General features: G+C 45.8%; 3 protein-coding genes across 11 annotated transcripts; 2 read left to right on the top strand and 1 right to left on the bottom strand.

The window, feature by feature from the left end:
- The first annotated feature begins 1,180 nt into the window (after nucleotides 1–1,180).
- LOC100382469 (uncharacterized) lies at nucleotides 1,181–5,218 on the top strand. Of its 6 annotated transcripts, none has more exons than XM_008674917.4 (4): nucleotides 1,181–1,762; nucleotides 3,777–4,610; nucleotides 4,714–4,771; nucleotides 4,863–5,218. In XM_008674917.4, the coding sequence occupies exons 1-3, from the start codon at nucleotides 1,267–1,269 to the stop codon at nucleotides 4,740–4,742; spliced, it is 1,359 nt and encodes a 452-aa protein (XP_008673139.1). In that variant the 5' UTR covers nucleotides 1,181–1,266; the 3' UTR covers nucleotides 4,743–4,771; nucleotides 4,863–5,218. The 6 variants fall into 6 exon arrangements, 4 of the variants coding, with proteins under 4 accessions (XP_008673139.1, XP_008673138.1, XP_008673137.1 ...); XM_008674916.4 differs by having other exon boundaries at nucleotides 4,858–5,218; XR_002267877.3 differs by having other exon boundaries at nucleotides 3,777–4,771; nucleotides 4,858–5,218.
- A 1,710-nt stretch (nucleotides 5,219–6,928) lies between these two features.
- LOC100281775 (indole-3-acetate beta-glucosyltransferase) lies at nucleotides 6,929–10,416 on the top strand. 4 transcript variants are annotated; one of them, XM_008674629.4, is made up of 3 exons: nucleotides 6,935–7,670; nucleotides 9,104–9,302; nucleotides 9,465–10,246. In XM_008674629.4, the coding sequence occupies exons 1-3, from the start codon at nucleotides 7,157–7,159 to the stop codon at nucleotides 10,000–10,002; spliced, it is 1,251 nt and encodes a 416-aa protein (XP_008672851.1). In that variant the 5' UTR covers nucleotides 6,935–7,156; the 3' UTR covers nucleotides 10,003–10,246.
- A 471-nt stretch (nucleotides 10,417–10,887) lies between these two features.
- On the bottom strand, nucleotides 10,888–13,657 carry LOC100283561 (cyclin IaZm). The gene is made up of 9 exons (NM_001156461.1): nucleotides 13,377–13,657; nucleotides 12,930–13,044; nucleotides 12,744–12,831; nucleotides 12,434–12,637; nucleotides 12,215–12,340; nucleotides 11,864–12,112; nucleotides 11,601–11,771; nucleotides 11,324–11,508; nucleotides 10,888–11,242 (listed from the first exon to the last, which is right to left on the bottom strand). The coding sequence occupies exons 1-9, from the start codon at nucleotides 13,429–13,431 to the stop codon at nucleotides 11,107–11,109; spliced, it is 1,329 nt and encodes a 442-aa protein (NP_001149933.1). The 5' UTR covers nucleotides 13,432–13,657; the 3' UTR covers nucleotides 10,888–11,106.
- Between the last annotated feature and the right edge of the window lie 213 nt (nucleotides 13,658–13,870).

The following is a 13,870-nucleotide window of genomic DNA, read 5'->3' as shown; positions in this document are numbered from 1 at the left end:
CAGTTTCACCCAGTTTCTTTCACCCTTCTTCCATCAGGGTGTTGGGTTCAAACCCCTACCTGCTGCACCGCTTTTTAATATTTTACGCTAAGTTGATTTAAAAGAAATGTAAAGAAATTTTTTTACTGGTGCTTTAAGTATAGAAGAGATTAATCCTAAATCCATGAGTACCTTTTAGAAGTCGATGCACTAGAGGTTTGTTAAGAACAATTGGTGTACATTGAATCCGAATTTGGGATTTACACTAGAGCAGCTCTACTAGTAAGTATGAGATCCATCGTAGACATAGTTGGCAAAAATAGCAGTTTTAGGTTGATATAGGAACAAAGTTGAAATTGACTATTTTAGGTAGGTCTAAAACAATTTCTAGCTGGATTTCTTCTTTAAGTTATATAAATTGTGATTAGTTGGAATGATTATAAGTTTATTCTTAGACAAACGAACAAGTCTGTACTCTTTGGTTAGATGACGAAAGAGTCTCTAGTTAAGTTGATTAGATGGTTAGAGACTCTTCGAGATTGTCTTCACTAGGATTGCTCTTCATAAATCCCACGCACAAAATGAGCACAAAACCCCTTGCAACGGCCACTGATGATCAGAGTGGACCACACTCCAATATATAACTGCTTAATGATTCCATAAACTTTAGGTCGTCTAGTTGATGACAATCTCATCTAAGTCGTTTCATTAGTGCCACAAGATGTAAAAGCTCTATATCCTAAATATCTATATTAAAAATATATTTTGCTATAGATCTTTGTATGTATATATTTATGATGCTTATAAATATTGAATATATTTTTTAGTTTTGTTTAATTTATTGTTTAACGATTAAAATAAACAGATGAGAGTTAAAGAGAATTTCTATACATAAAAGATAAAATTCTATATATTTAACGCTTTTTATAAGGACAACGACGGCTATGCAAGCGGTCCTTCTTTGCAAGCGTGCAAGTAAATCATCTGATTCATTAGATTACGATTTAACCACAGATACAATCATGATTTGTTAGGGATTTTTTTATAAAGATTATTGAGCTGGTGGTGTAAGTGTTTAAGTGTTAAATATGACCTACGGTTGGATCGTAATCTAATGTATCAGATGGTTTACTTTCACTCTTGCAAAGAAGGACCGCTTGCATAGCCGTCGTTGCTAGAATGGGTAGAAGAATCTCCTCTATAATCGCTCCAGTCAAATCTCCTCTATGTACAGGAGGTGATAGTCTTCAGCCCAGCTCGCTCTGCAGTCTTCGCGTAGCAAAAACAATGGCCACAGCGGCGGCAGCTCGGCACGTGGTCGCAGTGCCGTACCCCGGCCGAGGTCACGTCAACCCCATGCTCGTCGTGTGCCGCCTGCTCGCCGCCGCGGACGCTGCCTTGAGCGTGACCGTCGTCGTCACAGAGGAGTGGCACGCGCTGCTGGCCGCAGCGGGGGTGCCCGGCACGCTCCCCGACCGCGTCCGCCTCGCCACCATCCCCAACGTCATCCCCTCCGAGAGGGTCCGCGGCGCCGACTTCGCAGGCTTCGTCGAGGCCGTGCATATCAAGATGGTGGCGCCCGTCGAGCGGCTGCTGGACCGGCTGTCCCTGGAGCGGAAGCCGGACGCCATCGTGGCCGACACCTTCCTGGCTTGGGGCGTTGGGGTTGGATCTGCGCGGGGGATACCGGTGTGCTCGCTGTGGACGCAACCGGCCACGTTCTTCTTGGCGCTCTGGCACCTGGACCGTTGGCCGCCGGTGGATGGTCATCAAGGGGAAGAAGGTATTGGCTACTTCCTTCTTTTTGCATACGACTGAATTTGAGCGTGGGGAGTTTGATTGTTCAAAAACGCAGGTAAAATAAGATCTTATCGTTCAAGTCGATAGAGGGCTAGAGTCAAAGGGGGACTAGCGGAGAGGGAGAGCTATTTCTGTTCTTCTTGATTATTTATTATTATCAAGTCATCCAAGGCAATCACTTAGAAATTCTCTGTAGTCTGATACCGTATTCATAGACATTCATATACATACGAATTCTCTAAGGGCTAGTTTGACAACCTTATTTTTTAAGAGATTTTTTCCAAACGAAATTAACTCGTTTCCCTTGAAAAAATAGAAATCACTTAGAAAAATGGAGTTATCAAACTAGCTGGAAACTCAAATCCGATCCGGAGTTTCCGGAGTTGTCAAACTCAAATCCTTTCCGAAATTTCTCAAACTAGCCCTAAAGATTCATGAGTTGCCATGCAATCATGATCTTGAAGGTCGACCACATATATGAATTTTTAGATAGCAGGGAGAAAAACAGTTCCGGTCTTTTGCAGTTGTTTGCATACATCCTTACAAAACGGTTCACATAAAACTTAAATGAGCTAAAAGTGACATATAAAGAAAGTGTAAGCTATAGTTGAAAATAACACTAAGGCTTAGTTTGGGAACAAAGTTATTGAAAACCACAATTTTTGAAATACTACAGTATACATCAGTCATAACAATAACATAGTTTAAAATACTAGAGTTTTGAATACTGAGATCCATACGTAAGTTTAAAATATCTTAAAACAACTACAATATTTACAATACTCCAGTTTTGAAAACAGAGATTTTAGCTAGCTTGACGTACACCATTATGTATATGATACTGCAGTATTTTTCTAAAACTGTGAAAAAACTTCACTCCCAAACACTTCCCAAACACCCTTTGAGACATTGCAATTCTACTATTATAGCAGTAAACTGGCAGTCCGCCACAGCGAAGTTTAAAATATCTTAAAACAACTACAGTATTTACAATACTTCACTTTTGAAAACAGAGATTTTAGCTAGTTTGCCGAACAACATTTTATATATGATACTACAATATTTGAGAATACTGCAGTATTTTTTCGAAACTGTGAAAAGATATCACTCTCAAACACTCCCTGATTCTACTATTATAGCAGTAAACCGCCAGTCCGCCACAGCGCGTCAGCGCCATCTACGTCTTACAAAAATCTCCATATATATGAATGTCTATGAGAAAACATCACCGGCTTCCGAGAAGTTTGATGCAAACATGTTGGATACTGTAGTGTCTAGAAAATGTTTAGTTGAACCATTTTTTGTTGTTGAAAGGATCAGTGAAGACAACTGCTGCCTTCATGAATGATAACTGAAAATGGCACGTCTTATTTGATCTGGAAGCCTCAGAATGCTATTAGCAAGCATATCCAAATGGCAGTGTCTGAGAATAATATCCAAAAATTCAGGAGTTAGTCATAGAGCTCTTAAATTCAGGGAGGCGCGCAACGATTACTCAGTTAGAATGTTTTTTCAATAAACCAGTATCCCTTTCGTCACTAACACATTCAATGCAATGCATAGAGAAACCAAAGCATTTTCAGTGAACTCAAACTTTATTTTAGTTTTCCACTTTTATCTCCACGATCTGAGATTCCAAACCCATGAACTAAGATACTAGGACAAAACCATGTCCTTCCTTTTCCATCTCCCGAATAAGCTAGTCACAGATGCAGAGATGCTGAATTTAGAGTGGCAAAATCACTCGCCAGTCAATAGAAAGTCTGAACGAGTTAACCCAGAAAATTCTTCTTGTCCCACAAAACCATGTCCTTCCTTTTCCATCTCATGAATATTTTAATCAGTATCAGCTTCTACTGCTTCTACAATGTTTCTGTCTCTATGAATTGCAGCAGCAGCAGTCCAAACAGCTGGCTTTACCCTTTGCCGATAACAATTTCCAATTTACAAGCGTTCAGAGCGCCTAACTGAAAACACAATGCTGTTCTGAACTGCAGGCCTAAGCTGCAGGTCCCTGGATCAATATCTCCCGTTCCCAGCCCTCGCGCCGGTAAAATGTTCTGATATGAAGACCCTCCGCTCCATGGTGCTGCCAATGAAACGGCTAGCGCAGGTGTTCTCCAACCTGCGCAAGGCACAGTGTGTCCTCTTCACCTCCTTCTACGAGCTCGAAACCGGCGCCATCGATGGAACATCGCAAGTGGTTCCATGCCCTATATATGCAGTTGGCCCTTCAATTCCATATATGCCACTGGAAGGTGATTCGGGCGAGTTTCACCATGAAGAAGACTACTTCGGTTGGCTGGATGCCCAGCCAAGAAGCTCGGTACTGTACGTCTCATTTGGCACCCATGTCTCGATGCCTTCGTCTCAGCTGGAAGAGGTCGCCCTGGGGTTGCATGAAAGCACGGTTAGGTTCTTCTGGGTGGCCCGGGACAGAGCTAGCACCGCCACCCTTGAGCAGATCTCTGCTGGTGGCAAGGGCTTGGTGGTGCCGTGGTGTGACCAACTGAAGGTCCTGTGCCACCCCTCCGTCGGTGGCTTCCTGAGCCATTGTGGGTGGAACTCGACCCTGGAGGCCGTGTTCGCTGGAGTGCCGATGCTTGCCTTTCCCGTTGCTTGGGATCAGCTGGTGATTGGCCATCTCGTGGCTGATGAGTGGAAGATCGGCGTCGACTTGAGGGAACGGAGAAGGGAGGATGGTGTTGTCGGAAGGGCCGCGATCTGCGATACTGTAACGAAGCTTATGGATTTGACTGACGATGATAGCCTAGAGATGAGAAGAAGGGCTGCGGAGCTGAGAGAGGCTTCACGCCGCGCAGTTCAGGAAGGTGGATCTTCTCGGTGTTCTTTGAACAGTTTCGTTAGAGATGTCATCGAAGGAAGACTGAATGTTGCAGAAACTTCACGGTAGGTTTTTGCTTGAATTTGTAGTTTCAGGGGGACAGAACTGTTGCTCGTAGGCAGAAACGTTGTGCTCCTGCAAGTAAAGGTACGTGGCTCCTATCATGTTCACGCATATTCACCGCCACCCCACTCGCAACAATTATTACTGGCTTGAAATCACGATTGCCACAGTGCAGGAGTATAGCTGCACATTTTCTGAAGCTGAAAACAGAAGACTTGATGCTGTCTGTAGCAAAGATGGGGGACAGCGATAGTGATGGCACAAAAAATTCTGTGCTCCTGGACTTGTGTAGGTTATGCACGTGATGAGCAAGCGTGTATATAGCCATAAAAAATATTGTTTTACATCGTATATTATTTATATAGTAAAGTTTGGATAAGAAGTGTGATGGGGAAGGATAAGAAAGACTTCTAGAGCAGCCTAAAAATATTAATATCGTGGAATAATCAAGAGCTTTGTATCGTAACAGAGTTTATATGTACTTCTTAAAAAAGTGGTGTTGTATTTTATATACCAAAGTTTATAGGTTAATGATGTGGTGTCAAGATCTTATTCACGTCGACGCTAGATCATCGTTACGCCTAGTGCTAGGAATTGGGCCGTGTCGGGCCGGCCCGGCCCAAGCCCATCGTGCTTCGTGCCAAACGGGTTCGGACCAAGAAAGTCCAATTAATTTTTGGGCCGTGCCGTGCCAGCCCGAAGTGTAAAAACAGTGGTCCAGCCCGGCCCTAAACCACGCCGTGCCTTCGTTGGGCCGTGCCGGCCCAAGCCCGGCCCGTATATTTGACCACATAAAATCAAAATATCATAACCATATAAAGTTCATATCTTACTAAATTAAAGATATTAAACAATTATAGCATCATTTAACCACATAAACTCTAAATATAACAACAATATAAAGTCAATATCTTACTAAATTAAAGAGATTAAACAGATTGGGCTTAATTGGGCCGTGTCGGCCCAAGCCCGGCCCATCTATGCGTGTCGTGCTGGGGCCCCGACGGGTCGGAATTTGAGGCCCGGCCCAGGCCCGCATTCGGGCCGTGCTAGCCCGGCCCATATTATTTCGTGTCGGGCCGTGCTTTGGGCTCTTATTTTCGGGTCGTGCTCGTGCTGGCCCGAAAAGCCCGGCCCAGATTCCCAGCACTTACTTACGCCAAACAACTTTGCGTTGTGAGGCTATCCCCAGCCGCTCCTCTAGCACATCATTTATGGCATCACTTATTTCAAACTTTATTTGGCAAACAGTGACATCTACGGTGTAAATCTAAAGACAACCTGACCTACTACGTCGAGTATGAGATTCAAAATTAAAAACTTAAAACATTTTTTTAATGTGAATGTTTTAAAGGCTAAAAAATAAAAAGTGTCGGCCGATGCGACTAAGGGGCATCTAGTTTTACTTGGATTAAACATGCATAATTACCTTTTATAACCCTCCTGGTTTTTCGTCAAGGGTAGGTTAAGCATACACAATTTATTAAACTTTACTTGGTTTTTTCAGAAAAAAATAGTTCATTTAAAATTCTTTGAAAAATAATGTTGTCAAACTAGCCTCTAGGTGGAAAAGTATAAGATCGGATCAAGTATACGACTGAAACAAATTTGAGGAGTGCTTTTTTAAATGTATGATCATTAAATCGTTGAACAATAGAAACTGATATTTTATAATAGTAAAGAATTTTTACATGTTTTATAATAGTAGAGAATTTTTACATTGTTTTTTATAAAAAAAATATAATACAAGCCTGAGTCTTCGAGACACACCTATAAATGGCCAAATGGGTCGTCCGGTTCGGCCCAGGCCCGGTGAAGCTCGGCCCGCTAGGCACGGTTAGAAAATCGGGCCAGGTAATCTAAGCTCGCGGGCTCGTTTTCTTGTCCAAGTTCGACCCGCTGCAGGCTTAAACAGGTCAGGTTGGTCCGATAAGTACGGGAAAAACGATCCAAAAACAGGCTAAACGGGGTGGTAAGCATGATTTAGTGTAAAAACGGGCTTGATAGGTGTAGAGGTAAATGAACCATGTCAAGTTAATCTACCATGCTTAGTTTTTTGTCCAGATCTGATTCACTTATTCATGCTGGACCGGCCCAAACTCGTATAAAAACCGGCCAGATCAGACTCGTACCAGGCCAAACAAACGTACCGGGCAAACAAAAACGTGTTTCCGCCTGGCTTCCGTGGTTAGTGGTTTCTGTTTTCTGTATATCTATATACCCACCCATCACCCACGTGCGCCGGGGCCAGTGGCTGCCGGTCTGGTCGGTCAGTCGGTCGGTTCCTTCAATTCGGCGAACTGATAACACACTATCACACGGAAGTGTCGTCGTCCGTTGTGAGCTCCCGCAACATCAGCAGCAAGGACATCCTGGTGGAGCCGTCGCGCATCTCACGCTTCCTTCACCTGACCAACAGCCAAGCCGGGAGGCACGCTTGAGAGCCACACACTGAGACCTCACGCGCGGATGGCCGCCGCCGCGGGCGGGACCGGCGGCTGCGGCTGCCACATTGTAGCGGTGCCGTTCCCGGGCCGCGGCCATGTCAACGCCATGATGAACCTGAGCCGCCTCCTCGCAGCCCGGGGCGCGGCGGTCACCTTCGTCGTCACCGAGGAGTGGCTCGGACTCATCCGCTCCTCCTCCGCCGCCGCCGCTGCCGAGCCGGCCGGCATCCGCATCCGCACCATCCCCAACGTCATCCCTTCCGAGCACGGCCGCGCCGCCAACCACTCAGGCTTCCTCGACGCCGTCGCCACAGAGATGGAGGCGCCCTTCGACCGCCTTCTTGACGGGCTCGAAGGCCCGCCGCCCGCGGCGCTCGTGGCCGACGCCTACGTTCCCTGGGTGGTCGGCGTCGGCAACCGGAGGGGCGTCCCCGTCTGGTCGCTCTTCCCCATGTCCGCCGCCTTTTTCTTTGCCTACTACCACTTCGACCGCCTCCCGGCCTGGCTTACCAACTCTGAGCACGCGCCGGAATCCGGTGAGACTATTGGTGAGGGACTCAGGGCCTTGCTGCCAGGGTTTTAGCTTCCAGAATCTTCATGTTAATTAATTGTCCATAGTTTCGTCTTGTGGACGACTGGAGCTAGATCTGCATCTGCACCCTGAATTTGTGTTTCTACGAAAATAAATTGTCGAACTTGGAGATTCTAGGATATGTTTTCTGATTGGAATGCAACGAGCATAGATGTAGTAACTACTGCTGCAAGATTTTATATGCTGGTCACTACGTTATTAAAAGCTGTCCATACGAAACAATTTCTTACTAGTGGCTCAAACGCTATTGTTTTTCTGTGTATTCCAAAGCTACCAATTTTCCTGGTGGTAGGGAGACAAGAATTGACATGAAGACTGTTTGCTAGGATCACATGTATCTCTGCACGGACTTGTAATTTAGTTTTAATCTCACATGATTAAAGAGGGTGTTTGAATATACTAGAGCTAATAGTTAGTTGTCTAAAAAATTGCTAGTGGAATTAGCTAAGCATCTTAAGAGACTCTTTATTTTTGACTCTCTATTTGACTCTTTATTTGTCTCTCCATAAATATTAAACTCTATATATAACATCTTATTCCAACAGACTCTCCAAGATACAAGCTAGCTTGGCTAGCGAGAGTTGCTAGCCAAATTTGGCTAGTGAGAGAGTTAATTTAGAGAGCCGGATAGCTTAGCAAGTTAAATAGCTAGTCTGTTGGAGAGCTATTATGCTATTAAGTAGCTAAAATTTAGCTAGTCTCTTGGAGATGCTCTAAGAGCAACTCCAAGAGATTAGCTAAAAAGACTAGCCAAATTTACTGATTTAGCTACACTTTAAAATAGATTTTACTGAAAAAGTGTAGGCTAATCCAACAGATTCGGTAAACCTACGGATTGAATGGAGAGTGAAGCAGACTATCTAAAAATGGAGAGCGAAGGTAGAAGAATAGAGAGCCACTAAATTTGAAGAGTCGTTTATAGGGTCTATTGGATACACTTTTCTTCTAATATTAGCTAAATTTACCTTTACAAACTATATACCTAGTCTCTTGGAGTTGCTCTAACTATTAGCTAATTTGCTAAAAGTAGCTAGTAGCTGAACTATTAGCTAGACTGTTTGGATATCTTTAGCTAATTAGTGTTGTGGCATGATGAGTGCCCCCTCCCCCTAGAAAAGAGTACAAAGTACATCAAATGAGCATGAATCAAGCCTGGAAAACTGTCTCTACTCAATTTGTCTTGGCGTAAATAACCTACTCTATTTCTGATTCGTAACCTTCTCTTATTCCTCCTTCAGATTGCCCCACACCTTTCTGAATATATATGTCTCGTTTTTGTATTACATATCTTTTCGTTTATGGTGCTTTCTATGCAGACCATCGATAAGAAAGCTTGCAACATCGACATTTCTCACCTGTTTATTTTACGATATGCAGGAAACTCTGATCAGAGACTTGGGCACTATATCGCTGGGCAGGCTTCAAGTTCAATACGGTTGTCAGATCTCGAGCCCTTAATTCACAACAAGAGAACAGTGAAGCATATCCTAACAACTATCTCTAGCATCAGAAATGCTCAGTCTCTCCTTTTCACCACCATGTATGAGCTTGAGGCCAGTGTCATTGACTCGCTAAGGTCAGTACTCTCTTGTCCAGTGTACCCAATAGGCCCCTGCGTTCCATACATGATGCTTGAAGACCATACCGTGTCCAGTGGCAAAGTTGCCAGGCAAGGAGATTATTTCACATGGTTGGATTCTCAACCTGTGAACTCAGTTTTGTATGTCTCCCTTGGCAGTTTTGTTTCAGTCTCAGCCTCTCAACTTGAAGAGATCGCATTGGGCCTAATAGCCAGTGAGGTCAGGTTCTTGTGGATTCTTCGAGAACAATCCCCTCGGGTGCAAGAACTCTTCTCTGGCATCAATAATGGGATGATACTGCCATGGTGTGAGCAGCTTGAGGTGTTGTGCCATCATTCAGTTGGGGGCTTCATGACCCATTGCGGGATGAACTCGACACTTGAAGGCGTCTTCGCTGGTGTGCCTATGCTTGCCTTACCACTGTTTTTTGATCAACCGATTGATGGGCGATTAATTGTGGAAGAGTGGAAGATTGGCCTTGCCGTTAGGGATTGGGCTAGCAAGGGTGGTCTGATCGGGAGAGAGGATATTGCACGGGCTGTGAAGAAGCTGATGTCTTCTGATGAAACTGGGACAAAGGCGCTGAGGGAACGTGCTCTTGAGTTGAAGGAGGCTTCTCGCAGAGCAGTCAATGAGGGTGGATCTTCATACTGCAATCTGAGTTCATTGATGGAGACGGTATGCACTCCAAAATAATTGGAATTGTATTTGGTATGTGCTAAAACACTGTAGTGGTGGTGTAACCTGTAACCATCATGCTTCAAATATCAATTCTACAATCAACCCTTGCGCAGCTCAACTCTTTAGAATTTGTGCAACTTTCGGAAAGGGTGATGATGCGATTGATGTACGATTTGTTCAATACGTTGTTATTTTGTCCGAGCTCCATTTGGATTGTACTTATAGCAAAATGTCTTCGTTTCAAGATAGCTGCGAATTAGCTTGAAGTTTCAAATTTACAGCAGCCTTTGAATTGTACTTATAGCAAAATGGATTGTACTTACCATTTTGATCCTGAAGACTTGAGCAGCCTTTGAAGGACAAGGGTGTTTGGGTCTGGTTTTTGTAAGGAAAAATAACATTTGATCAATGAATTTTGGTGTTTAATAATCAAACATATTCATTTCAACTAATAACATTTGCTTTGAAATATCGAGAAGATCAACATTTCAAAGCAAGACATTAAAAACTTTATTAAAGATCTGAAACGATTATGCGAAAATTCATGACACAAGACAAAAGAAGCGAGGAAACATGCAACATAGCCAAACGTGTTTGGAGGTGCATCAGAGCATTATGCCCTTGAGGCCTTGATGCTTGCGAGAAGGTGTAAATGCTATAAATTATTTATATGAATATTTCAAACGTAACATTTCTAATAAGATTTTCCTTAAATTACATGACGGCGGCACAAGCACGGTTTAACAAGTTAAACGTTGGTTATTAGAAATGTTGGTCAAGTAAATATCACATTAAGTTTACAAAGTTAACTGAGCATTGAGAATTTGATGAGCGTGCTGACAGCAAGTGAGGAGAAGAGGCAATTTGCAATTCCTCCACGAGCACAATTCCGAGCACCTTGTAAAACACCATTCACATTTATGAATAAAAATGTTGTACTAGATAGAATTATAGTTGCCATCACAAGTCAGATAACAACCGACTCTGAGAACAGCCTAGCAAACAAACGGCTGTCTGAAACAAGCAAACATAAAAAAGCCTAGCGAATGTCAGACTCGCCTTCCATCGCCACTTCCCCTAAAGCAAGCAATAGGCAAACACGGATAAAGTAGCCTTCGTTCACTTGCAGATCTCCTCTGCGGGTGGACGCAGCGCGACCCCTCCGAACTGCTCGCTGGAATACTTCTTGTATACAACCCTCAGCTTGCTCTCAGGGGCAGTCGAGTGCGCGATCACCAGCATCTTCGTGCATTCACTGAAACAGTCACAGATCACAAAGGTCAAATGTGGATTTAGGCAGAGAAAAAGATGGCGATTGGCAATGGAAGAATCTTACATGAGCTCTGCCTCTGACTCCCTGAAGCCCGTGTGGTGCTTGAGGGTGTCGGTCCAAAGGGGAGCCCTCTTGAGAGTGAGTCTGGCTGCGTAGACAGCAGAAGCAGCGACCAGCGATGGCAGGCGCGTCACCAAATCGTATTGCATCAGCGCCAATTCAGCGAAGAAGAACACCATATTCTCCATCTGCAGCATTCCCCACCGGGCAAGATAAATGTAAGCTCTTGATTGGTGAATCTCTGATTGGCTGGCTAGCCATGCCGACGAAATTTGTTTACCTCTTTCTCAACTTTGCCGCCCAATGTTGCGGCCTTCAGAAAACGGACAAGGAACATATACACTGTAGGGACAGTCAGGTTCCACTCCAGCCTATTCAGAATTCCCTTCTCCATCGAAAGAATCTGTTCTCTACTGTATGCACTGTCTGATATGAGGATGAAGTCGTTCACCTGAAAAAACACATATGAATATGAATCTTAGAAGAGAAGTAGCACACTGAGAACATGGGAACAGAGAGAGATGAAAAGCTTTCTGTGCGCACCTCTGGGGCCCAAATCTCCTCGTACTTGCAGGCGATCAGCATAGATGAAACGCCGACAAGCTGCAGCTCCTTACGCAGGACTGGTTGCAGCGAGAGGTACTGATCGATGATGTACATGGTCAGGTAGAGAGTTTCGGGCATCAGTTCAAACTTGTGGTGTACTTCGATTATCCAATCAGCCAGGATAGCCCTCATCTTAGAGTTGATCTCGAGTTGGGCGTCGATGTAGTCACATGGCCGTCTCTCGTGCTGCGACGAAGCCAGAAAGAAACACTTTCAGAGACCAGTTGCTCACAAACAGACCACTGACGTGATTCACACAGAATAATTCATACATCTGTTAGGGTTTACCTGAGCAATCTTGTAGAACGTGTAGATGTCCTCAATGTATTCCACCACCGCGAGCTCATTGTTGACGTCCAGCTTGTCGATGTCATCGACCACTTGTCTAGGCTTACCAGCGATTCCACAGGCAGCCTGACATTCAGATGGAAACAATCAGAAAAAAAAACTGTTTTTTTATGTAACAGGCAATTGCGGCCCAAACAGCCTTTTGACAGATCGACGCACCTTTGAGCGAGCCGAGAGCACGGAAGAAAGGGTGTTGATGGCCTTCCTCCTGGAGCGGACGGAGCTAGCGCTGCTCTCGGACTGCGCCCTGCTCTGTTCAGAATCGGAGCTGAGTACTATGATATCCTCCGGCGGCGGGTGCTGCTTGACAGGAGCCTTCCTCTCCTGCCTCGGCGCATGCCTCGCAGGCAGGATTGCGGCATTCTGATCGCAAGCCGATATATTTGAGTTAGAGGAGAGACGGAGAATCGAAGGCCAGACCACACTCTTTCAGGAAGACTGGAAGAGAAGGGAGGAAGGATGTGCGCACCTTGATTGCGGCCTTCGCCTGCGCTTTCTTGACGAGTTGAGCGCCGAAGCTTCTAGTGATGGGGCGGTTGACCTGCTCCTGCGGGTTCCTGGTAGGCAAGAACGAGAGTATTCAAGAACAAGAACAGGCAACGAAACTGTGGTGGCAGAGAAGAAAATTAAGGAGCATGGATTTGTCCGTCCGTACCCTGTGGCTGGGCGGACGCTGACGAGGTTGCCGATATCGCCGAGAGGGGGTCGCCGGTTCAGAGCGTCAGGTCGGGCGGGCACGGCCTTGGTCTTTCCAAGAGCGGGAACACCGGCTGACCATCGCACGAGAGACAGGAGGAGGTCAGCATGGCACGAGATGTTCGTCGTAAGAATCTGTACGCAAAACAAATTCTACTCGAGAACCCTTCCTCTAGAACCAGAATCAATCCGTTGCCCAGAAACAAGAACTGACACCTCCAGGGGGCTACGAGGAGGAGGAGGAGGAGGATAAAGATCCAATCTTTTGCACCATTGGAGCCAAGGAACGTTTGCTCCAGAGGGTAAGAATTCCCCGCAAGAAGCACCGTCCCCCTCCTGCCCAGAACCAATCAAGACGAATACGAACGACCAATCAAGAAGCTAAGGATCCGTGGGCCTGACGGACCTCGGTTGTGATGGTGAAGCTGCGGAGCGGCGGCGTTGTGGTTGCGCGAGGCCATCTCTTGGTCCTCGTCCTGGTCGGCCTGGCCGAAGAGGCCCGAGAGCACGGAGGCGAAGAAAGACTGGAGGCGCGCAGCCCGCGACCCCTCTTCCCCGCCGGCGAGCGCAGCCACCGCGTATCGGCAAGCAACAGCGGCGGCAACAAGAAGCGTGATGGGTGGTCGGGTCGGTCAAGGTCAATCGATGGCGGCGCGTGATGGGTACAGTTCTTGAGGGGGTGCGAGGAGAGGCTATTGTCTCGGCGAGTGGAGGAGGCGCAGATATAAACGAGCGTGCCTGCCTGTGCCGGTGCCGGCGTTGTGACTTGTGAGGGCAGCGGGGCGGCGAGAGGGGAGAGGAGCGGCTCCAACGGTCGGGAAGGGTCCGTATCGCAACGGTCGGGAGCGGCTCCAACGGCTGGGATCGATCCACCGGGAAACTAGCCGTTGCGGCGAGTGG

This window comes from Zea mays, chromosome 3 (assembly GCF_902167145.1).
Source record: "Zea mays cultivar B73 chromosome 3, Zm-B73-REFERENCE-NAM-5.0, whole genome shotgun sequence".
NCBI classification, from domain to species: domain Eukaryota; kingdom Viridiplantae; phylum Streptophyta; class Magnoliopsida; order Poales; family Poaceae; genus Zea; species Zea mays.
The sequence above is the reverse complement of the archived record's forward strand: the minus strand, read 5'-3'. Positions and strand labels throughout refer to the sequence as shown.

What these genes read in the sequence shown, in the direction of transcription:
- LOC100283561 (NM_001156461.1), bottom strand. Translation starts at nt 13,431, where the DNA reads ATGGCCTCGCGCAACCACAACGCCGCCGCTCCGCAGCTTCACCATCAC. An exon ending in CGTTCTACAAGATTGCTCAG is followed by an intron (nt 12,113 to 12,214) that starts GTAAACCCTAAC and finishes GCTTCGTCGCAG; the next exon opens with CACGAGAGACGGCCATGTGA. An exon ending in GCGGCAAAGTTGAGAAAGAG is followed by an intron (nt 11,509 to 11,600) that starts GTAAACAAATTT and finishes GGAATGCTGCAG; the next exon opens with ATGGAGAATATGGTGTTCTT.
- LOC100382469 (NM_001366792.1), top strand. Translation starts at nt 1,267, where the DNA reads ATGGCCACAGCGGCGGCAGCTCGGCACGTGGTCGCAGTGCCGTACCCC. An exon ending in TGGTCATCAAGGGGAAGAAG is followed by an intron (nt 1,763 to 3,776) that starts GTATTGGCTACT and finishes TCTGAACTGCAG; the next exon opens with GCCTAAGCTGCAGGTCCCTG.
- LOC100281775 (XM_008674627.4), top strand. Translation starts at nt 7,157, where the DNA reads ATGGCCGCCGCCGCGGGCGGGACCGGCGGCTGCGGCTGCCACATTGTA. An exon ending in TGAGCACGCGCCGGAATCCG is followed by an intron (nt 7,671 to 9,103) that starts GTGAGACTATTG and finishes TACGATATGCAG; the next exon opens with GAAACTCTGATCAGAGACTT.